Source organism: Gossypium hirsutum, chromosome A05, assembly GCF_007990345.1.
Source record: "Gossypium hirsutum isolate 1008001.06 chromosome A05, Gossypium_hirsutum_v2.1, whole genome shotgun sequence".
NCBI classification, from domain to species: Eukaryota; Viridiplantae; Streptophyta; class Magnoliopsida; order Malvales; family Malvaceae; genus Gossypium; species Gossypium hirsutum.
In genome coordinates, this window is record NC_053428.1 from 30,664,369 (window position 1) to 30,689,886 (window position 25,518).

The 25,518-nt window shown below is 32.8% G+C and overlaps 3 protein-coding genes across 4 annotated transcripts; 1 reads left to right on the plus strand and 2 right to left on the minus strand.

Moving 5' to 3' along the window:
* Positions 1-1,197: 1,197 nt before the first annotated feature.
* LOC107900976 (uncharacterized) lies at positions 1,198-5,962 on the minus strand. Of its 2 annotated transcripts, XM_041112181.1 has the most exons (5): positions 4,700-5,962; positions 3,693-4,474; positions 3,523-3,612; positions 2,262-3,017; positions 1,198-1,951 (listed from the first exon to the last, which is right to left on the minus strand). In XM_041112181.1, the coding sequence occupies exons 1-5, from the start codon at positions 4,806-4,808 to the stop codon at positions 1,826-1,828; spliced, it is 1,863 nt and encodes a 620-aa protein (XP_040968115.1). In that variant the 5' UTR covers positions 4,809-5,962; the 3' UTR covers positions 1,198-1,825. The 2 variants fall into 2 exon arrangements, with proteins under 2 accessions (XP_040968115.1, XP_040968116.1); XM_041112182.1 differs by lacking the exon at positions 3,523-3,612 and having other exon boundaries at positions 4,700-5,939.
* Positions 5,963-11,591: 5,629 nt separating this feature from the next.
* On the plus strand, positions 11,592-14,695 carry LOC121229045 (uncharacterized). The gene is made up of 2 exons (XM_041112183.1): positions 11,592-11,874; positions 13,404-14,695. Exon 2 carries the CDS (start codon positions 13,417-13,419, stop codon positions 14,353-14,355), a length of 939 nt encoding a protein of 312 aa, XP_040968117.1. The 5' UTR covers positions 11,592-11,874; positions 13,404-13,416; the 3' UTR covers positions 14,356-14,695.
* Positions 14,696-20,523: 5,828 nt separating this feature from the next.
* On the minus strand, positions 20,524-25,270 carry LOC121229046 (phosphatidylinositol 4-phosphate 5-kinase 1). Its single transcript, XM_041112184.1, has 8 exons — positions 23,792-25,270; positions 23,542-23,706; positions 23,168-23,333; positions 22,860-22,970; positions 22,560-22,753; positions 22,334-22,464; positions 22,144-22,237; positions 20,524-21,370 (listed from the first exon to the last, which is right to left on the minus strand). Exons 1-8 carry the CDS (start codon positions 24,814-24,816, stop codon positions 21,067-21,069), a joined length of 2,190 nt encoding a protein of 729 aa, XP_040968118.1. The 5' UTR covers positions 24,817-25,270; the 3' UTR covers positions 20,524-21,066.
* Positions 25,271-25,518: the final 248 nt, after the last annotated feature.

The window sequence follows — 25,518 nt, forward strand, 5'->3', positions numbered from 1 at the left end:
TTTTATTTAATTACCATAATAATTCATGTAAAATATGAAATGAATTATTGCATTGTATACTCAATATAAATATACAAACTATTTAATTTGACGAGGAACTTTTCTTCTTGTCAATTTCAGTTCATTGCGCGGGAAGGTAGTAAAGCAGCACATGTAATGGCGGCTGAAGGTTTGCGAGCCGAGGAGGACTTGCTGTGGGTTGAGGATGCGCCTTCGAAAGCCATGGAAGCGATCGATTCTGATCAATGATTCAGTCGACCACCATAGTCTTTGCTTCGGTTTTGCTGTTTAGGTTGAGAAATTCTGAAATTTGGCTGACTGTCTCAACTAATCTTCTTTCTCGGGGTGATTCATTGCCGAGTTTAGGGGTTTTTTGCCGTTTATTGGGAGGGTTCTTGGACATGAGAAAAGCCTGAAATTTGTTGGCCGGAGAGGATGATGTTTCTATTTCCTTTCTCTTTCCATTTTGTTTTTCGTTTTTTTGTTTTTGTTTGGTTCATGTTATGACTATTTTTGGATCTTCTTCGGGTGATTTTTCAAGCTCATTAATAAACAGACTATTTTTCAAAAATATATATATATACAAACTATTTATACTCTTTCATACAATTTAAAAATGACTGTTAAATTGTTAGGAGGCTTTAAAATGTGTCTTACGTTTTTTTGGCTTAATACAAACTTTAACCCCTAAAATATACCATCTTTTCCATTTTGATCCTTAAAAAGCCCACTTCATTCCCTAATATTGTCACACTCCCGCTTTAATTCCTCTCGATTTAATCCCTAACATTATTAGTCGTTCCTGATTTAATTTTTGGACATTATAAAAACCAATTAGAATATCCAACCAATCATGTCACTTATCATACAATTACATCGAAAAATTCTATAAAATCTTTAAAAATGAAAAAATTAAAAAATATATATTAAAAATATAAAATTACAATAAAAAAACTATAAAAATTTACTAAAATTTCAAATATTTAATAAACTCAAATATCCTACAAATATCGCATTGTAATATCATGTAATTTGATCAAATTCGGATACTTGCAAATTACAAATATCTTATCTGTTGAATCACAATCAAATAACTTCATGTTAAGCTTAACTAAATCGAAATATTGAATGAATTGAAAAGATAAGCATGGAATAATAATAATGATAATAGTAATATAATAAATAAATAAAATGAACTAAACTAAATTAAACTTCTTTTATTTCCACATATTTTTCCATAAAATTAACCATAAACACAAATAAGCTATATTTCTATGAACTCTCTTCAAAGTAAAAGGAAGAAAAAGGAGAAAATATCTCCCTAAAGATGCAACAACTTTCACTGCATCTTTTCCAAATCAATTCTTATCCTAGACCCACCATGGAAAACTAATCAATTCTCTCTTATACGAACCTAGGACCTATGTTACTCAAACCTGGTTTGAGTGTGAGTCTTGGATATGTCTGCACGGATTCTAAGTTTTTTTTTCTTGTCATGTATGTGAAGTGTCCTTGAAGAGTCATATCCTTGTACAAGGTTCGGAAGTATATCGAGCACAATATCCGGATTTGGGTACTTCAAGAAAGATGAAGAACCCGTGAAACATAAGAAAGGACTTATTGCAACATTTGCAAAATGAACTGTCAAACCAAAACCTACCCACTAAAATACCTAACTCATCAGCTTTGTTTCTAACAGAAGACATCAAAAAAGAGATAAAGTGAGGCAAAGAAAGGGAAAAAAATAAGAAGAAGAACTAATCATCTGCAATAATAAAAAAAATTGGAACTCCTTTGGATTTGACTATGTAAGAACAGTCAAAAGTCAAGTTTCAGACCCTGAGTCGGATGAACTCAATTCAGAAGCTCCATCCAAATTATTTGCAAAAGATTGAGATAGCTTTGGTTGCATGCCACGGCAAACTTTCAGAGATGGCCTCAGTTTCATGTACTGCAAAACCAAATCGATAGGCAAGCTAAGCAAACAGCATACAAACCATGAAAAGAAACTAAGCTAAGCAGCCATGGGACTGGATTGCAAATAAAAGCATTAGAAAATGTACTAAACCTTCAAATAACTTCATGCCTATAAAGAAAAAAAAAACATAATTTTCGGTATACTTCTAGGTTCATTAGAAACGTTAATACTAGGAAACAAGTCATACAATGACTTCAATGAGAATTTATTGAATAAATCTGTTATATATCATTAAAGGGGAAGGGAAATATAGCAAAAAGACAAAAGGGAAAGTACCACTTACCTCCTGATAAAAAGCATTAATCTCCTCTTCCGTAAGCCCTTCATCCTCACCAGTATTTTCTTCCCAACCAAGAGAACGAAGGAATGCAGCCTCTTCCTCATCAGGATAAACCATAGCAGTAGCACTCATGTTCTTTTCCCCATCATCAGAACAGGTGTCACCATTGCTAGCAGCTGCAGTACCATTCTCATCAGCATGAGCAGTTGCAGAAGCCGCGTCTACTTCCTTTGTAACTTCAGATTTCTCTGTAGTGGAAGTTGAAATATGAGGATCCGGATCTGAAAGACCAGCAGAAGTGTTTGTTGAGGCCTTCTTCTTCAGGAGATTAAAAAAATCATTTCGGCTCTGGGTTTGAGCCAAAGAAGGTCTCTTTTCCACAGTGAACCCAGCTATTGGATTAATGGAAGCTGCCTTGAGTTCCCCAGAAGAAAGCTTTGGGCTGTTTGAGTTTCTTGCAGGAGCAGATTTAATAGGAGCAACAGCATGTTGGCTAGTAGTAACCCTGTTGTTTGTGATTGTTGTTGAACTAGCAATATCTTTTTGAGTAGGAGACGAGACCCCATTCTCCCATCCTGGTTTGAGAACCAAAAGCTTCCCAGATGTCTTTGGCATATCGGACTTGACATGTCCACCATGAGGAGACTGATTACCTTGATGAGTCAAAGGCTGTGGCTGCGGTCCACTCTTGACAGCTACATTTGTCTCACTTATTCTGGCTGCAGGTTTGGCTTTTGATTTATCTGCTGAATTTAGAACCTGGGACAAGAGAATTAGATTAATCATTACCTTTAGTTTCCAATTACTAAACAAATGGATCTTTTATCCGTGCAGAAGCAGTAGACAGGTAACAGATAGGAAACAGAACAACTTCATAAACAGTTTACGAACAGGCAGCAGACAAGCTAACCTCAGAAAATATTGGCATTTCACAGTCCCTTGAATATGTACAAGAACAGCAATAAATTATGATTCAATCACAAGACTATATCAGAAAAGTCGTGTGATAAAGAGAAAGTCCCCATGAACTTCAAACCAAAATCCAGTATAAAGAAAACCAGGGTGGAAAAAGAAAAAGAAATAAGGCTTGCTTATAAAATTAGATATAAATAAATATAGGGCTTTCAAAATCAATCGATGATTTGCAAGAAGACTGATGGAAAAGGTAGGGGGACCAAAACTGTTTAATAGGACTAAAACAACAAACTTAAAGCAGCTAAGATTCAAGAGACAATATTTGCTGAAACTGAGGCAGTTGGCTTACAGAACCCTTAGGCATAGAAGGCGTCACTGGTATTAGTTGCCTTGATTGCTTAATAGCCAGTTCCTCACGCCTTTGAGTGTTAACAGATAACTAAATAAAATAGAAATGTATGGTTAGATCACAGGTATAAGTTATACATGTAATGAGAACTTAGTTACTAAGGCAGTTACCATGGGAGGAGTACGGGTTCGTGAAGGAGCCTGTGCTAATGCTTCAGCCATATTAAGACTAGATGAGATGCTTGAAGCCCCAGAACCTGAGATGGAAGCAGCTTGTGAGGCAGACAAGGCACCTGTGCTACTACTTCCAACTACACTGGGCACTTCTGCCAAAGCTGATGTCCATCCTTCTCCATCAATCAAAGCTGAATTACCAACAGGCAAACTCTGAGAAGCTGAGCTCAAACCAGGAGAGGAAACTCTAACCATCTCAGGAACCCCTAGCCTCTCTTCACTTCCAAGTGAAGGAAAATCTTTCTCAAACACAGCCTTGGGGATGCTACTCCCGATAGTACCCCCAGAATGCAGACCATTGCTACTGTTATGGTTACTGTTACCATTATCTCTAGAGTCCACTACCATCCTTCGTGGCAAAGGCTCAATCTGTTTCCTGTAGAGCATAGAATGAGAACGACGCAATGTATCTATCTCTACCCTACTGGTCGAGATACCTCCTAATTTCTCAACCCTACTGGTCAAGATACTTTCTAAAGGGTCCGAACAATAACGGTCCCAATGGTCCCCAAAGCTTGTCCTCTCTTTATCCCTTTCTCGATCCTTATCACGGTGACTCCTACTAAAGCTACTGTAAGCATGTTTTGCAGAAACATTTCCAGAACTCCTCCCTGAATTCAACGAACAAGTCCGATCCAAAAATGCTGAACGAGGGGAATGGAAATCACTTATATTCCTAGAATTTCTATGTCTCCCATGATGCAGCAAAGAAGAAACATCTATTATAACAACAAGAACACAATTATTATATATATACACATTCTCAACAATCAAAGGCTATAAAACTAGAATAAATGCAATGAGAAGCACAATGATAATAATAAAATAATAAAAGGGCATAAAATGTGTCTAACAGACAGATGTATGTCCAAAGAACATTATAATCAAGTATAAATGCAATGAAAAATAAATGGGTATCTAAAAGTTGGCTTGTCAAACGGTACCTGAGTTAGAAGAAGAGGAAGTAAAGTGGTGGGCTGAATTGCCACCCCCAGTAACAGTGCCAGTACTTCTCAGCCATTCTGGAGCTAATGCAGGTTCACTTCTTTCCATAAGGGATACCAAACATGATCATCAGAAAAAGAAAAAAGAAAAAGGTTATGTAACCTTCTTCAAATCCTAACCCACCAAATTAATTTTCTTCCTCTTAACCCAACCCTAATCACTCAAACCACCAAAATTAAGGTTGCTGGATTTAAAGTGGCAAAGAAGGAAATGTTTGGATCAAAGGAAACAGAATTTTAACACAAGTGCGAAGCCATAGCAACGAAAACAAAGGCAATCACAATGAGGAGATTACATTTCAATTAACTCTCTCCTACGCCTCCATCTTTGATTAAAGATGGATTTGCAGATTACTGATTTTCCAGTTCCAAATGAAACTCATATGTTCCAATAATAATAATAATAAAAGAAAGGATCTAACCCTCTTTTCAAATCAATAACTTAGGCAAAAATACAGCAAAAATAACTTTCCAAAACAATAGTTAACGCCCACTTAAAACCAGTTTAATTAAGGAGAAGGAAGGTAAACAGACATAAATTTGGAGTAAAATTAAAACCCTGAATTAAATTTTAATTATAAGTATCCGACTGCTAGGGCTTCAAACTAAAGAGGCAACAACAAAATTTGGGGGAAATTCTATACAAATGAAGAGCAGATGAAACAAAAAACAGAATCCAAACCCTAACACCCCCCGCAACAATTCCTCGCTATTGCCTCAAAAAAACGTAACCTTTATAAAAATAATATAATAATAACCGTCCCATTCCAATGCGTTTCTTTTTTCCGGGAAAATTATTAAAAAGGAAAAATTACGAGACAAAAAAAACGAGGGAGTTTCAGTGAGAGAAAGAAAGTGAAGCAGAAGATAATATAGATAAAAAAAAATAGATAAATGCTGATTATTCAAAAAAAAAACAATTGCAATTTAGGGTTTTGATTTGATTGAAGATAAAGAACGAAGCTTAAATTTCTTTTTTTTTCCCCTTTTCTGATATATATTTTTTCTTAATACTCGGCATCTTGTTCTAAAAAGAAAAAAACATTTTTTCCTTTAAAAAAAACAAATATTTAAATTCGTTGGTATAATATTATTTTATGATATTGAAATTGAACAAGGCTTTTCAATGATAAAACTTTGGCTTATGTTATGTTTGGTAAGGTATGGTGTGCTGTTTTTCTCTGGGTTCTCTCTGCTTTGTTTGGTCAATAAAGGCCGTACGTTGTTATTTATATGTGTCCATTCTGGGTCGGTCCACATGCCTATTTTTCTCTTTATTTTTTAAATATTAAATATTTTAATTTAAAATTATTATTCAAGGCTAATTCGACTATTCGAGCTGGACTCCGTGACCTGCGTACGAGTTTAGTTGCCAGCTGACCGTATTTGTTCGTAATTGAAATTTTGTATATTAAAATAAAATTTGTTTTATTTTTCAAAAATAAAAAAAAAGTCAGATTTTTAATCTAGACGTTGTATATTTTGTGGTTCATTATATGATTAAGGCATTCTTATATAATTGATTTTTTTTTACCGGTTAATTTATCGAAGATGTTCAATTTATTGAAAATTGATATTTTTATTAATTTAATTTTTAAATGTGTTCGATAATAAATATAAAAAAAATCATTTCTTATAATTTTTTAATGAAAAATCATTTAAAAAGATAAATAGATAAGTGGTAACTTATCATTTAATGAAATGTAATCAATCTTTAATTTTTTTTTCTTTTACAATATGTATTATTCTTTAATTTACAAATCAATCCATAATAATCTAAATTAATTATTTTTATTAATAGTTTGGATATTGTTTGAGAATAAGCAACTCGTTGCCACGTTTCATATTTATCAATTCATACAATGTTAATTAGAGGATATCTTAGCCATTTAATCGAGCTATGAATTCCATTGTTTCTAGTAAAGTCATGTCATACACAAGTCATGTACCCAACATACTGGCTATGTGTATGATAATCTTTAAAGCATAAGCCTCCACTTATATCAAAGCATATGAGTTACATACATATGGTCAATGACTAACTCAAGATTTTGGTAAATCACACCATGAACGTCACAAGTGGATTAATTCACAAACAGATTCAGAATTAATTCATCCTGGGTCCAATCCAATATATCATTCTTTCAATGAATACATCTATATCTCTATCCGTGAAGTCAACTGCTCCGATAGCTAATACTAATCATCTCTCAAATTGAAATTGTAGACGGCATAATAATCTTTCTAAGTTAGTAGTTTGCTGCTTGTGGATGTGATTGGTATTGCAACTACTAATTAATTGTTTAGGGGCTCCATATCTAAAAGTTATAATATTTTAAGTTCAAATATAAAAATATAAAAAAACACTATGATAATATAATTTATTTCGTAAAATAATTTTTTAATTATCTTTCAATTGAATTAGTATTTGATTGATTAATTACAACTTAATTTTTTTTTAAGTTTAATGGTATAAATAATCAATTAATAGTTATAACCTTTATAATAAACAATCAATAATAGTATATACCAACATTACTAGTAATAAATTTGATGAGGTTCATGATTTAGCTTGAAATTTACTATTGTGATTCAATATCGATTTGAGCTTACTCTGAATTTGATTTAGACAAAGTTCTTGTTGGTTCAAGACGATCACGAGTATGATATGTATTTATTTTAAATTAATTTTTGTTTTAGTCATTTAGAGAAATAATGTTTTTTTTTAAAATTTGTCAGATATTTTATTTTCATATAAATTGTAGCTATCTTTAAAGTACTTCGCTATCATTCTTAAAATTTTATAAATATAAAATTATTTCATTAGCGTATTATTAATTAGTTACAATTTTTAAAAATAAATTTGTTGAATATATTTAACATAAAATAAATTTAATCCGTCTGTTGATATGTGAGATTGATGAGGAGGAGACACGGAGGAGGGTGTAATATCTCGGATTTTGGGGTTAAAAGTTTTGAGATTTGAAGTAAGGGTCAGTGAGTAGGTTGAACATTAGAGTTCATTTTCGCGTTTTAATGTTAGAATGAGTTTGCTGGTTCGGTGGTGGTGAATGTGTTAGTTTACCTTTGGGTTTTGGATTTGAGTCCTTATGTGTGTTTTGAGGAATTTGTTTATTTTTTTGTTGTTTTTAAGTTTTGAATATTTATTTATTTTTATATTTATTTGGAAATAGGGAGCTTTTCAAAAAGGAAAGCACATTCTTTTCCTCTCTCTGGACCTTTTTCTTTCTTTTTCTTTTGTTTCCCAATTTCCAGATCTTTCTTCTAGGAGAGTATAATTGTTTCTTCCGTTTATCAATCCATTTCTTTTGTTCTTCAATTTTCTTCTTCTACTCCAATTACGGGGTTGACTTTCGTTCTCGTTTCAGGTTGGATTCGAGTAGAAGTATTGTTGAGTTTTCATAATCAAGTTCAGAACGATAGTTGAGGCGCGTCGATCGATTGCTAGTGCGTAAGAAGCATATATCAAGTGTGTGTTCTGAACTGTTCAATCTTGATATTGAATTGTTGTTGGATTCTATGGAATTTGACGGTCTCTTGCGTGTTTCTGAACTGTTTGAATGCGGTAATGAATTATTGTTGGATTGTGGGGAAATCTGCAAAATTTTGATGTATCTTGAACGGTTAGCGATTGAGGTTCGTTTTGTTATTGCAAAACTACGATTTCAGCTATTTCGGTGTGGTTTCGTGACCACACGGGCGTGTGCCACACACGGTCGTATGACTTTGAGAATTATGGATTTTGGATGTTTTCAGTGCCACATGGTCATGTGGCGACTATTTGGGGATTTTTGTCGTTTTTCACATGGGTGTGTCTGTTCTGCACCTTATTTTGGCACTTTTGGACAGTGAGTAACACGAGCTACTCACACTGCCATGTAACTCGGTCACACGAGCGTGTGTCCCTTGCATATGGGCGTGTGCCTCTTCTACACGGGCGTGTAGACCCTCACATGGCCAGGGCACACGGTCGTATGGCCCTGCTTTGCAAGTTTTTGTTTTGTGTTGAAATTTGACTCGTTTTGTGTTTCTGTATGTTTTGGCCCTCGGTTAAGCCTTGGCAAGTGTGTTTGGGACTCAGTCAAGTTTGGATTTGTGGATATTTGTGCATTTATGTGCTTTAATCTAATTGTTCATTTATATGATGAAGAAGTCTGAATTTATTGTTGCTTTCATAATTGAGTATTGAAACATTAGTGTAATCAAATCTGAATCTGTGCAACTGGAAACGTGAATGTCTATTTCCATATGTATGTCTGCGTACTGTGTGCATTACTACATTAGCATGAAAAATTTGGGATTTGGTTATTGAGAGAAGGAAGACTAATCTGATTTGGCAGTTTTAACTATAATACATTTGTACAGCGGTTTATAGCACTATACTATGCATATGCTAGCTCAGCTGCATATTTTTATTTCAGTGGCTTAGTTCCACATTGTGGTGTGTAGAGTAGATGAGCCAATTATGGTTTTATGTGGCGTGCAAGGTGGACGAAGCGGTGTTTGGTTGGTGGGATGGAATCTTTGACTGGTTGCATTCGTTTTGCATCTAAATATACGTCTGTTTGTGTAATCATTTGGTTATCAACAATATGGTTAATGTGTTTTGATGTGTTTCAATTATTATGTATAGTTGGGACATCGTTTCTGTGGTTTGATAGTGTACTTTAAATTTCTGTTTTGAGATTTTCATAAGTGAATTTTTATACATATACTTGTCTGAAATAAGTGTTGTGTCACTCCGTCTTTTGCCATCTGTTTTATGTTTCCGGCTCACACTGAGCTCGCATAGCTCACCTCATTGTGGTGTTCTTTCTTTTAGGTACTTTTGTGTTTTGGAAGCTGGACTCAGCATACCGGAGGTCTCAGAAAAATATGATTTGATTCGGTTTAAGTAAAATTTCATAAGTTTTATACGGTTGGTTTTAAATCAGTTTGTAAAACGATTATATAAACTATGGTACAAATTTTTATGTTGGACCTTCGTAAAGTGTTATTTGGATTGAACTTTAGAAACTGTGGATTTTACTACTGAATGTTTTGACGCTGGTTTAATATTGTTCAAACATAATGCACAAAAGTGTTTTCTTGGTTTGAATTAAAGTTTTTGTTTCCGCCACTTTTGGTGACCAATGTAGTCTTCGAAATTCAGTCTTAACTTCTAGGCCAAGTTTTGGGGTGTTGCAAAGGGAGTGATGGTGTTGATAAAGACTAGTTCATCTTATCGGGGCAGAAAGCCAAAGAGTGAAGATAGTGGAGGTGGAAGTTGAGAGTAAATTGGTAGAGTGTAGGTAAGTTTGTTGGAGAGCCGATCCCTTCTTCATTGCATTGGATATTATTTATAGGCGAGCTCCCATGTTGGGTAGCATTAACGTAGTGGACTAGCTATCAAGCCATCATTATAGGACGCGTGAGGCGGATGTCCTCGATGGAACGAAGATGTCTGTGATGGGACGCATTCTGTCATTCATTCTTATTCAGAGTATGGAGTAGTTGAACCCACGTGGGGTTGGGTGATAAAAAGGATCACACTCGTAATAGAAGATCGAGTGCTTGGAGGAATGAATGGTAGGTACATTCTAGAGGGCAAGTGGTTGGCTTCCTTGAATAACTACCTTCCTCTGTTAGAACCGTAAAACTTTGATACAAAATTTAATAAATCAGGATTTGTCATGTAAAATCATCAAAAACAAAACTAAATGTGGAAGCATACCTGAATCCATTGAAATCTTGAGATCTTTTGGTTTTGATCTTCCAAATCAACATACGAGCAATTTAGAGAATGTGGCTCTTTCTTTTTTGAAGATAGGATGTCAAAAAAATTACGCATGTGTAATATGGGGGCATAACCCTAATTTATAACTTTTGCACATTAACCAGAATTTCTAATTAGCCCATTATCAATTAAAAATTAGTTACTAGAGTATCTACATGTATTTGACCCATACTTTATTTAACAACTGAAGCCAATAAGCCTTGATCAAATTAGGTCACTTTTAATTTGAGCTAACATTTCATGATAGTAAATAATAATATATAATTATTCTTATTATACATGTGATGTCAATATTTTTCCAACACCCATTTGACCACATGGTTAAGACAAGAAATGAAGCTTTTGGTGATTTTCCCAATTTGCAACGGGTGGTGTATGTCCCTTAGATGGCCTTCCGTGTTGCCACATGTTTCTATTGGTGGGGGGTATACCAATACTTGTCGAAGAGAAAACATTTGTATTAATATTTGTTTAATAATATTATTCTAAAGACTTAATCTATCATTTGATATACAAGTTTGACATTTTTTTTCTAACATGGTACCTGTGTTATCTTTTGGTTCATTCTGGTACCTGTATTTAACAAAAGTTATATATTTTGGTACTTAAAAGATAGCGGTGTTAACTTTTTAGAATTTAATTTGGATTTTAAAGCTGATTTGGTGAAAGTTAATTGGTAATATTATTTGGTTTGAATTTTTATTATCAATAGAATAAATTTAGTATTAATTGTGGATCTGATTAATTTTGCATTTAATTTATCAAATTCAATCTGATTTAATTTAATTCAAACTTTAGAATTAATAAGATTATTAGTTAATTATGAATTTTTATCCAATTAACTCTAAAACCCAAACGGTTAATACTATTAGCATGATACCAAATTATGTGTTAAGTATTTTAAAATCGGCACAGGTATGAAACGATAGGGAAATTACGGGCCTCCAGAAACTATAAGTATTTCAATGGGCTTATAGTTAGGCCTATGTTTTCGGCCCATGTGATTAATAATATCCCATAAGAATCTAAATTCGTGTAGAACTATCGACATAATGGCGTTAAAGTTACCTTAAAATGCCAATCACTGATCTGCTGCATTTAATATTTATATATAAAGTAAAGAGGTAAAGCAAAATTGGGCTCCTCTCTCCACACCACCAATTGCGGCGGCGGGAACGGCGGCGGAAAGTGAACCACCTCAAAAGCAGTCTCCTTCGTCTACCGGAACATCGTTTTCCTTCCTCTCTCTCCCTTCCGCTCTCCGAATACCAGTTTTTTCTGTTTCAAAAAAATTTCAGATCAACAGTGAAATATCCAGGTACGCTAGATTCGGGTTTTTCTGTTTTATCTCTACTGTTGAATGTTGATATCTCCCTCGTTCATTTCATTTTGTTTTCAATTTCGTTCTCAATTTCGATTTTATTGTTTTTGAAAATGTTCCAGCCTAGGTTTTATGCTTTCTCCGTTCCTTACACGACACTCACTCTTATATTAGCTTTCCGCCCTTTTTAGTAATGATTAATTGGTGCTATATATGTTTCTTCTTTAAAAATTTTCATTTTCATTTCCGTTTTTGAATATTCCACGTTTCTTGTTTGCTTTTTTTTTAATTATGTAAATGAATGCTAGTGAGTAGTTATTAATGGAGGAGAATCATAAACAAGATTATTGCTTCAAAAAATTTCTAGAGTTTCACTTTAGCTTTTCATGACTAATAATGAAAAATGATTCAAAGCTTCCTGCCCATTATAGTTCAAAGCATAAGATTACCTTGTTGCAGATAGTGCATTACATATTCTACATTGATTATAAATCTTACTGTTACTTGAAAGTTTGTACTGTCTCAGTTTTTGGGTATTGAGAATCTTACCAATGGAAAGAATAACATGAAATTCTAATCAGTCAACAGGCCTATACGTTTATTATTATTATTATTATTATTATTATTATTATTATGTTTATTGGTTTTCAATGTTTTAGCAATGAATTTCATTCTTTATTGCCTTAGAAATGAGTGGTTTTAGCAAGTTAGACTGTGTTACTTGGACTCGGGTGAGTGCTGGATATGGAATGAGTTCAATGTGGGTATATTTTAATGTTTTTTTTTATTTTTATAAAAATGTATTTAAATCAGTAGCTGATCTTGGGACTAAGTTTTGGAGGGACTAGTAAAATTTTAAAAAATTTTAAGAGTTTAATGAGATTTTTTTTTAAAAAAAAATTGAGGGTCTAATTAAAATTTTTAAATTTTTGTGAGATTAATGTGAATTTTCAAATATTTTAAGTGAGCTTAATTAAAATTTTCAAAAAAATTAAAAGGTATAATGAGAAACTTCAAAATTTTGAGATAAACTTCTCTAAAAACTTTAAAGGAGAAATGAAATTTTCCAAAAATTTTGGGAGGCATAATTAAAATGTTCTAAATATTTCAAGGAAAAATGTAATTTCCCAAACTTTTGTGGGGCCTTTAAGCGGGTCCGTCTCTGATTTGGATGGTCATATCCCATTCTCGTGTCTGAATGTGTGCCGAAAATATGTTGAGCATGCTCCTAGAAAAAATGAAGAGTAGGATTAACAGTCATAGATGTTAATTGTCTTCTGGGTATGCACCCATTCCAACTATAAGCACTCCTCTTGAGGCATATCTACTTGTCTTGGGTTTTGTCCCATTTTGTACCCAAAACCAAACATAATTAATTGTTATTTACACTTTTTAAGGTCCATGCATTAAACGTGAGAAGTTTGATCTTGTTGAAAGTGCAAGGCAGATATCGGTCTTGTTTGTGTTTTATAAAATCTTGTATTATTACAATGATTTGATCTCTATCTATCTCTCCTTTGCTTTAGGTTTAAATTGCCAATGGCAAAAGTTAGCAAAGTGCATAAGTCCGATTCTCAGCATAAAAGAGTGCCTTATCCATTGCCCTCTCATCCTAAGAGGGCTGGAAAAGGTTCCAGAAAGAAGAGATGTTCCAAAGCTTCGGAGAAGAAAGATTGGGAAGCTGCAAAATGTTCCGTTTGTCTGGAGTTCCCACACAATGCCGTTCTCCTTCTTTGTTCCTCTTACGATAAGGGTTGCCGCCCTTACATGTGTGCGACTAGCAAGCGGTTTTCCAATTGTCTTGAGCAATACAAGAAAGCCTACACTAAAGTAACATCAGCTGACTCAATGGATAATTCAAGTCTTACTTCAGGTGTGGAGCAGCCCACTGAAAAGATGGAAGTGCCAGAGCTTCTATGCCCGCTCTGCCGAGGACAAGTTAAGGGCTGGACAGTGGTAGAACCTGTACGGAAATATCTAAATCGGGAAAAAAGGTCATGTATGCAAGACAAGTGCTCGTTTGTTGGAACTTACAAAGAGCTTAAGAAACATGTTAGGACAAAGCACCCACTGGCACGACCTCGAGCAGTAGATCCTGTACGTGAAGAAAAATGGAAAAAGCTTGAAAACGAGAGAGAGCGAAATGATGTGATCAGTACAATTATGTCATCAACACCAGGAGCAATGGTGTTGGGTGATTATGTGATTGATCCGGGCTATCATGATATCTATGCGGATGAATATGGTTCAGATGATTCTTTTGATGACCCTTTCGATGATGGCTTTATTCATCTAGATTCATCCATTCGCTTGCGTGGTAGATTCTTGGATTATGATCTATTTGATGATGATGACTTTGGGATGCACCCTCCTTACCGTCCTGTTTCCCCAGTAACCCACACTTGGCCTGCTCGCTTTTTGGGGTCAATGGGACTAAGGCGAATCCCGAGGGTCCGAGGACGTAATGGAAACCAATAACTTCTTTGTCTACCAATTACATGGTGAAATCTATACCTTGATATCAGGTAAAATGAACAGATCGTTGGAGAGTCCGACATCAGTCATCAATCAGCTGTTTAGTTGTCGAGGTGAATTAAACGTATCTTTAGCTTTGAGTTCCCTCCGTAGTTATATGTATCGACTATCATTCATCATCATGCATAGTAGCAGCATAACATTAAAACATTCTTTCTTAACTCTTTGTTCTAGAAGCCGGCTGGCAGCATTTGTTCATGGTGAACTTTATGTTCCTCTATGCTCCATGATATACATGTTTGTAGTGTACAGCTTCAAGAAATATCGGAGGAGAATTAAATAATTCTTTAGTGGTTTCTCCATCATATATAAGTTCGACGCTTTTTCGAGTCCATTGAGTTGAAAGAAGTTTGAGTTTTACTCAAAATTCAAGTTTCGAAGCTCAGCTCGAGCTTGAACGAATTTCATTTTTAGACCTTGAGTATGATTCAAGATAAAAACATCTTTTTTCTCTCTGACATCCCTTTTTAAGTTTGAGACTTTCTATGTCAATTGAGTTGAGACTGATTCAAATTGTTTCAAGTTTTGAGTTTAAGCCCAAGTTCAAGGCTTGAAGCTCAAAAGCAAGTTTGAATTTGATTAGACATAACTAATGAAATACTCAAACTTGTTAGATTAAGCTTGTTTTAAAAGATTACTTATTTTTATGTTCAACCCCAAGTTTGTGCTTGAACTGAAGTTAAGTTTGAATTGAAATTACACTACTAATTAAAAAATAAAAGGCTAAAATGTGCTCTAGGTTCTCTACATATTTTGAATTTAATCTCTTTTAATTTTATTTTAAGTAATTTAATCTCTTATTTTTTTCTCAAATTTTGAAAGTACAAGTATTAACACTGTAAATGGTTTTGTTAAATTCATGTTAAAATTATTTTTTCTACTACATATTTTTTTCAGTTTAGAATATCAACTATGTTAGCAATTGGATTTTAAAATCCAAAAAATATAACTAAAATTTGAAAATAGAAATTGGGGGATTAAGCTTGGAATGTATTAATAGTACAGGGATTAGGTGTGGATTTTTAACAAAAATAAAAAAGTTTGATTGAGTTTGGGATTTACTCGAATCAAATCGGATATTTTAAGCTCAACTATGCAATGATGATTAGTGATATTGCGATCCAGGTAGACCGGGTCTAAGTTTTTTTTTTCTTTAAACTTATATTTACAATTCAAATTGGATTGGATCAAGTTTGATGTATAAGAATTTTGTTGCGAAACACGTTCCAAGTCAAATGAAGTAGGCTTTTTTTTGGATTGTCCAAAATAGATGCCTTCCAATACTTCAATATAATGGGCTATTTTTGCCCAATTTATGAAGAAATAAAGCAAGTATTGTTGCAATTTGGATTCTTGTTCATTTATATATATATATATAATACTAGTTTCTATTGTGATATAATGTGATTTTATGTGTTTAATTTTTCATTAATTTTTTAATATAATATTTTTAATTAATGTAATTAATCATAAAATAATATTTTTCAGGTTGTTAAAAATAATTAAATTATATTAAATTATTTAAAAGTTAAATAATAAATTTGAAATCATAATTAAAATATTTTTAACAAATTCAATGTACAATTTATTTCTAAATTGTGTAATTAATAAAAAACAATATTATTATAAATAATAATTAATTAACATAATAATATATATCAATCATGTCACATGTATTACATGTGAATATGTGTATTTAATGTTTGAAAGATGATGAATATGTTACATATCAATAGTTTCTACTCTTCAATCTTTATTATTTTGATCTCGAAAAATTGATATAAACAAAATAAATATTTAACTAAAAAATAATTAAACATAAAAAATTTGGAACTACGTAAGTAAATTATAATATTAAATTAAAAAAAACAAATCATGATAAATATGAAAAATATTTAGACTAAAATAATAAATAGGTTTAATAATAATGATTAAAAATTATTGTTGAGGACATTTTTCAACTAAACCAAACAAATAATAATAAACTAAAAAATAAAAGAACGTTTTTATCACACAATATAAACAACTTCAAAAAAAATTCTTTAAAAAATTTAATAATAATAACCACATACAGAAAAAGTGAAAAATAAAATTTTTACCGATATGCTTACCCATATGCTTTTTTAGATCATCAAAACAAATAAAATCATAAAATAAAATACTTTTGTGAATACGAGAAATTATTTCTTTAACAATAATTCATATTTATTATAAAAACTATTATTCTCATCATAACAAATTTCTTTTTCTGCACTCGTATAAGTTTTTTCCTTGCGAAAAATATCTTTAAATTTTGTCACAGCATTGTTGAACGCCACCGCTTGAATTTTAGTTCTTTCAAATAATTTAAATCATTAAAAAATTAACAAACATAAAATTAAGTATATTATTATATTATCTCATCATCAATTAAAATAATTTTTCATCTCTATTCACTACCATTATTATTCGAATTTGACTCAATATTAACTGTTCGAACCACCATTGCTTCAATACTCCATTTTTTTATTGAAATAATTATAATTTATTAATGCTAACAATTTTCTAAACAATTTTATAGATACAATTTGATTAAATGTGATTAACCAAAAAAATAATATTTATAGAACTAAATTTAAATTTAAATTTATATATAATTCTAATATTCTTTTTCCATATTATATTTAAAATTCTATTTAGATTTGAACTTGATGTAAAAAATTAAACAGAGATTATATTATGATTCTATTTGTATGCGAATTTAGTAATATAATAGAAAAAAAGAGAATATTGTTATCAATTTAAATTTTTTTTCAAACTCCTGCAATTGGAATAGAAAAAAATGATAATAAATATTAATAGATTATTATCATTAAATTAAAAATAAGAATAAAATATCATAAAATGATAAAACAGGGCAGCTAAGGTGAGTCGAAGTTGCAAAAATCTTGTCCAACCAACCCTACCTCTAGAGAAACCTAATGGTGGCAGCATTTGGAATCATAATCAAAGCAATTGGGACCCTAACATTGTCAAAATGGACATGTAGGTCCCCATTTTTAAGTGGCAGTTGCAAACAACAATTGTGTGTTTGCTTCAATAATTTCGGTCCAATTTCAAAAAAATTCTTTTCTAAGAGTGTCCATTTAAAAAAAAATGAAAATAGAAGGAAATTCTAAATCAGCTAACAATAAATGACATCGCTCACATGTTGTTGTCCACTTCATTTTCTCACCACCATTATAAGCCATAAGAAAAACCCTACTCCCTCTGCTTCTGCCCCCTTCTTGCTTACTATTTGTCCCTTGCCATTCTCTTTCATTGTTTTTTTTTTTTTAAATATCATTATAAATAATCCGTTTATAGCAATGCGACTAGTACGACTCAAACTCAAGTCACACTTAGGACAATAAACAGATAAACACACGAGTTTTGAGCCAGTTTATTTTTTAATCTAATGTATAGAGATTAATTTATCTATTTTTAAATAAATGGGACAAAATACAATTAAACTCTTAATACAAATGTCTCTATGAAACTTCAATTTTAATTTTCAAATAAAAGCATTAGATGTAGCAAATAATTATTATGAGGTTTGAGGTGGAATTAATTGCAATAGTTGCATCGAGCAATTGAATTGAAATGATGGATGATGTTTTGGGGTAGATGGAAATTGAATTGCTGGAAATAAACGTAGAAGAATAAATCTGGGGAAGACATTGGGGTTGTGTAGACAAGGTTCATGTCTGGTATGATTAAGGCCTTTTCCCGACAAAGGACGACACACCATTTAAGAAATTTGGAAGACTTATGTCTTTATCATTTGTGGTTTATTACTTCATTTCATATTTATATGTTTGAAGTTGACACCCACATACTACAACCTTACATTCTGGATACAATGATTTAAACCCTAAACTTTAAATTCTAATTTATCAATGATGAAGTAATGTTCCAACGGTGAATATTTTTTTATTTAAAAATATATTTATAAAAGATATAAAAATTTCGGTTTCATATTTAAATATTTATTTTATTTTAAAAAGCAATTCTTTAATGATTTTATTTTTATTTAAAAATTTAGATTAAAAAGATAAATCGAAAAATGTATAGTTAGATGCATGTGTATCATTTATCATTTTTATTCCTCTCAATTTTGATATTAAATAAATTAATTTCTCTAAAAATGAAAGTAAATCAGTCCCTATCAATACTGCAATTGAGTATCTAAGGAAAATTAATTATCGTATTTATTTTTTTCATTAATTTATCTTACTTTAATTGATATAATAACAAATTCAGCTTTCAATGTTTACAAATTTAAATTATTTTAGTTTTGATTCTAAAAATTTCATCTAATTTATCTCTTATCGGATACTAAAGAATTTAGAACCATGACCAAATTGATTAAATGTGTAAAAATTAAGGTCTAAATGTGTTAAAAATTTTAGAATTAAGATAAAATTAATAGAATCCATAAATGTTAAAGACTATTATACTAATTAAAAGTAGAATAAATTAATTCAAGAAGTAAACATGATGATTAATTGTTGTTATTTACTATTTTTAAAATTGAGATTTAAAAAAAATATATTTAAAATCAAAATTCGAAGGAAGAAAGAAAATTTTCTTTTTTACATTTAAAAATAAAAAAAAAATTCAAAGGGACATATCATAATCAAAAGGTCCCACTAATCAACAGACCTGTGTTCTGGGTCTGAGCAATCAGACAGTTGAAGGTCCCTTATAAATCAAAGTTAGACTTTGACTCCCTTCAGTAATAAAAAATAACCATAATCTCAATCACTTAATGATTAATATTTAATTTGATATTTAAATTTTTTAATTTTTAATTTTGTTATTCAATTTAGTACGTGTTAAATTTGATATTAGTTTGAATAGCGAAATCTAAAGTTTGGTACTTAATTGAAAAAAATATAAACAAAAACTAAAGTAAAATATAAAATGATAGATTAACCCATTATTTAATATTATTTAAAAAATAAAGTGGGTTTTGACACGTGGAGGGTTGATTTGATAACTCAAATCTATTTGGAGGATTCAAATGGCAACAGTGACAGGGTTGTGTGTGTAGTCCCAAATTTGGTTTTGCCAAACATTTCTTTATTTTCTCCTTGCACTATTCCAATAGGTGACAAAATAAAAATATATTTAAAAACAATTTATTGATTATAATATATTGTTTTGAGGTTTTAGGTTAACATTTAGCAATGTATAAAATACAAAACAATTTAAATAGTTATACTTATTCCTATATTTTTATTATATTTAAATAAATCTTTAACTTGTACTCAAAAAATATCTTTTAACATGCATGCAGTTTTAATTAATTTACACCAACTGTCACTCAATTTTTGAGATAGTTGACAAAATAGTCACGCAATTTTTAATTCAACCATTTAACTTTTGAAAAATAATAAAACTTAACTTGTATTTAAATAAATCCTTATTTAAGTAAACTTAGATTGTACATAACCCCTTAATTGTTATAGCTCTTATACTTTGTATTACTCTCAAGTGAACTCTTAGCTTGTATTTAAACAAATCCTTATTTGATAAATAAAATCATGAAATTACTATTTTAAGAACAAGAAATAGTTTATTTTTTAAAAATATTTTAGTAAAAAAGCAACAAGAGAAATCATGTATTTTTCGTACGTTTAGGATTTATTCTCTATTTTTATTTTTTTTTAAATTTCAAAATAATGAATATTCATAATTACATCCAAACTTAAAATTCTTAAAAAATAATCATTTTGAATGTACCAAAAAGGATATTTATTTGAAGTTATATTTAGAAGAAAGAAACAGCAGAGCAGAGGGTTTTTATATGTTTTGTTCTCTCAGCTTTCTATCCTTTTCATGGCTTTAAAAACCCCTCTTTTTCCCTGACCCCTATGTCTCTTCCCTTTCACCACTTATAGCAATGCACTCAGACCCTTTTCTTAGATTCAAATCCCAAACGACGTCGCTCAAACCCTCCACCTTTGACTTTGACTCAAATTTCAAATCTTGTTGACTTCTAAATTTGATTCCTTTAACCTTATAATAATAGTAATTAAGTTCAATTCATTTGGAAGTGAAGACTGTAGAAATGAAATATTATAAATATAGACTGCAAATGGAATTATATACTATAAATATAATCTCCTCACGAAAACATACATCATAAAATCCCCATCCTTTTTCCATAACCTGTACACTTTTTCTTATTCCTATCTTTCATATCTTCTCAATTCACATTCCTTGGACACCACAAAAACATGTCACCCCAAGAAACTGAAAATGTCTACATATATATATGTCACCACTCGCCAGAATCCAAATTTCCCTACCTCCTTTCAATGTACATGGCGCCTGCATCTTCATCATCATCATCATGATGGGCTGATCATCAAAATTCAGCTATCAACATTTCCCCACAACACTTTGCTGCTGCAAATCTCTCCAACAACTTTACACTCAATGCCTTGTTTAAGTGTAATCCATGGAGTTTCTGCTCAAAAAGATATCAGGGAGTTGCATAGTTCCCATCAAATGCCACACTCTTTCAATGGTGCAGTCAACGTTGAAAGTGCCATTGTCTCTGATTTAAAGACATGAAGCTGGATATTTTTAACCCGATTTTCCTTTTTCTGGTGATGCTCTCTCTCTCTACCTGTCTTCCACAAAAATTCTCCCGATAAAATCCCGAAACCTCTTTGAGTAGAGTTTTGGATCAACAGCTGATATTGAAGTAGGATCCACTTGAAGGGATTTGTATGCATGCTCTAATTTCTTGCTGATATCGTAATCTTGCAAGATATCGATGATGCCAAAGTATAAGACTACTTCGTAAACATCACCACTATGTGAAAAGTGACCGACTCCACCGTGAGTATACTGATCAAAGTCACTTCTTCTAGCCATTTGCTCTGCTCTTGCCGGCATGTTTGCTCCTAGTCTAATCAGTGGTTTCCTGATTAAACAAAATTAAATACCAAACCTGTGTAAGTACTTGTTCATCCTCTACCAAATACCTCAAGTTTTTTCACTTTGAAATTACACCAAGAAAATTCAATAAAGAAAGAAAAGTAGGAATTTCATTTGAACTTGGTTGTGAATGTTAAAAAAGGGTATAAGACTGCCATGGGTATGTTCAATTTTCTTTTTCCTAAGTTGTTCACATATAACCATATCCGCACCAGTACTGGTACTTGAAGATAATAGAAGGTTCAATTCCCTAAAAAGATCTTGCATGCCATACAACTTTTCTCCAGAGAGAAAGATCACATGGCATGCCTAATAGTGATGGATCAACATCATTATAAGGAGATTTCAAAAAGAACTAACGATAATGGGCAACAAAAATTCATGGATCACTCCAGAAAAAGCTAGATAATGGGCAACAAAAATCAAGGGAACCCTTGGTTATTATCTAGGATCATAAAGGACCACCCTTCCTACATGCCCCCGCAAAGAACTGTCGTATTCGGAATTATGCCCACAAGATCACTCAGACATGAGACAACATAATGAACCTTCTATTATTCCATGTGATATGATCAATCTAGACCAAATGTTGGCAAATTCCATCATGGCAAAAAGACATAACTCAAACTCACCATAAACTTTAAACTCGATAGTTACAACACATACTCTAAAATCTAAGCATCGTCTGTGCGTGTGTGTGGTTGGGATGGGGTTGGAGGAGATAATTTGAACCACAAAAAACAAGACAGCCAAACATACCTGCCAGCTAAAACCCGATCCATGTCTTGTAGCTCTGCTTCAAGGAATCTACAGCCGCGCATATACTTTTCATTTTGATAGGAATCATTTTTACCTGCATAGGACTTCATAATCAAATCTGTATTCTTATTGCAACAGAGATTTTCCACTCAAATTTCATATGGAATACAATGAATGTCTCCTAACTTACCAGTGCGCAAGAGAAATGGCGATAATCCCATTTTATCACCTCTATTATCATCACGAAAGTGTAGTCCAACCAAAAGACTGTAATCCATAATTCTCTCAGCCTCCAAGAACTCACAATCTCGATCGATTTGCCTGCCACCATTTGGTTAACAAAATTAGTGATAAATACAAGGATGAATTGACATAAGGAGTTGCAAGGAGAGGAAAAAAAATGTAAAACAGCTTACTTCATAAGCTCCTCAAACCAATTTCTTTGGAGACGAAACACAAAATTGAGATCCAGGTCTTTAAGGGTTGTCGTTTCATCAATTTCCTCTTCTGGCTTATCAGTTGAGCGGCCGTGGGAGGATCCTTTAAGGTCAAACCGTCTATGGATTCGGTACTCAGAGCAGAACAAATTACCCATCACAATGAACCGGGTCTGGTATTTAACAACAACAATAATTTTTTAGCAAGTGAGACGATTTCATGAAAGAACAAAACCTTGAAGTAATTCAGTTCATTTTCTATTTATTTCAAACGCATACCTTTTGGCCACCAACTGGTTTGACACAGTGCACGCCGTAAAATTTTGTCACAAGAGAATTTTCATACCGACAAACATGTTGGTAATAACTTGGAAGCATCTTTATAAGGACCTGATATTGTTAATCACACTTTAGATTCATTCTAATCATGTACAGGTATTTACGTTTAATTTAACTGAGAGAGTAATCTTAAATAATGAGAAACAAAAACAAAAAAAATTCTGACTGTTAAGAATGCCATTCGAGAAATGTATGCATCAAGACACAAAACAACTTTAGCATGAAGTCCAAGTGCATTGGCAACTAACCTTGACTTCAGATTTCTTTACTGTTTTTATCATGAATCGATCATCTTGAGTAAGGTAAAAGAAGCTTCCACTCTTCCCCGGAGAAGAAAACTCTCTAAGCGCATCATTGCCACAAATAGCTAGCATGTAATCAGCAGGATCGATTTGGAATAGCTCCCTCAAATGTCTGAAACTCGCAAAAGGGAATGCCTTTACCAACATAGTAAATGCCGGTGAAACACGAATGATGGCAAAATGCTATTTATATCAGAATCAGTGGAAACTAGTATGCAATCAAGCAAGCTCATTACTATACTATTTTTATTCTTCAGTTTGCAGATAAATCAACTAAAAAGGTTTGCAGATAAATCAACTAAAAAGCAGGAGGAACATACCGAAACACCACCGGGCAATAATCCTTCCATCGGAACTCGATGGACTGATGAGGCGGTGTAAGCTTTGATCCTTCAGACGGAAACTTCGTCCAGAACTTCTCTTTCGGATCAAAATCTGATGGCTTTAAATCCTGCAACATCGAAGCATGTTTCCCAACAGAATACCTGCAACAAAAATACGTTACAACCCCCAAATTCAAAGATCCAAAACGTATATATTCACCAACAAAAGCCTGAAATTTTTTTTCACCTGATACCCAATTGCAAATTAAGCATTAAATCATAATGCTTATGGCCTTTGTAAATCATTTGTCCTGGTTTCTTTATTTCCTCACTAAAACAACAAGGGTTTCTTCTAAAGTCCCTAAACCCATCTCTGTAAATCATCGAAGCTTCAACATTATCGACTATATCACAGGTAATATCTCCTTCTTCACCATCACTTTCCCATATGCAAATCCTCGGGAAATTTATGTTTCTTTCCCCTAAGCTTCCCCTCCCATCACAATGCTCTTTCCCGTCGTTCCCGTTAGAAAATGTTTCGTTTAACTGTTGAACTTTCTTCATGGTATCATCGTTCCAAGCTCCGATATAACGACTGCCGTCCGGCCAAGAGAAAACTCCGTTCCCTTTGGGGACTCCGTTTTCCCATTGCCCGTCGTAACGGTTTTTGTTCGCCCATATCAAGGTTCCACGACCGGAAATAACGCCGTTCTTCCATTCCCCGATGTATTCGATCCCGTTGCACCAAACATAGCGGCCGTATCCGTCTTGTAGGTCTTTCTTCCACGATCCTTCATAGTAATCCCCATTGGCATAACGTTTACGGCCCTGCCCATGTTTACGATTAGAGATCCACGAGCCCCGGTACGTGTCGTCATCGGATCCGATAAACGTCCCGATTCCTTCCATCCGACCCGACTTGAAATCCCCTTCATAACAGGCTCCTGACGGCCACGAGAACTTCCCTTTCCCTGAAGCTTTCCCGCGCCGCCACTCGCCTTCATACATGCACCCATCTTTCCACAGGTACTTCCCCGATCCATGAGGCGCGCTACCGGAGAAGCTACCGGTGTAAATATCGCCGTTGGGGAGGACTTTCTCGACGGCAGCCCCGATGGTAGCAGCAGTCGTGGGAGTCACGCGCCGGCTCCGATGATTGTGAGACATGGGAGTAGTAACAGCAACCACGAGGTGGTCTTTCTCGTCGTCGGATTTCTTCTTCTTGGCGTTTGAAACGACGTCGCTCTGCTCATTTAACGCTGCTTCGTGCATTGAACTCTCTTCGCTTTCAAACTCTCTGTTTTACCTTTTCCGTTGTAAGAATCTCTTAGTTCCCTTCCTCAACTTACAGCATTTGTGAAACTATGGCCAAACATAGAAGAACCCAAAACGGCGCCGGCGGAGACAAGAACATTTCCGGCGTCAAATTTCTCCCCCTTTTTTTTCCTCTTTGTTATTGCTTTTGGTGTTTCCTGTAAACGTTCTTTGGTTTGGTGAAATGGGTGGAAAAATTGGAATCCTGCAAAACTGTGCAAATGAAATGAAACCCAAAGCAAATGAGAGGGCAAGAAAAAAAAATATAATTATAAGAAAAAAGATAAAAAGGAAAAAAAAATTAGGGAAATTCAAAAGGGAGAACAGGAAGGAAAGCGTAGGAGGGGATTAGGTATGTCATGCTAGTGAAAAACCGGATATTCCATTTTTTTGCCCTTTATTATTTAAATATGAATATATATTTGATGAATTTATGGTATATAAATATTATATATTACTCCAACATAAATTTTCAATCTTTATCATTAAAATAAAACCCCATTGGTTTGAAGCAATTATTTTTAGAAAGTTACCATGAACAAAAATAGAGATTATATAAAAAATCACTTTTAAAATTAAAAAATATTTATTTAATTACTTTTACAAAACAATTTAATCTAAAATATTAAAATTTTATTTATCTCCACTAAAAACATTTAA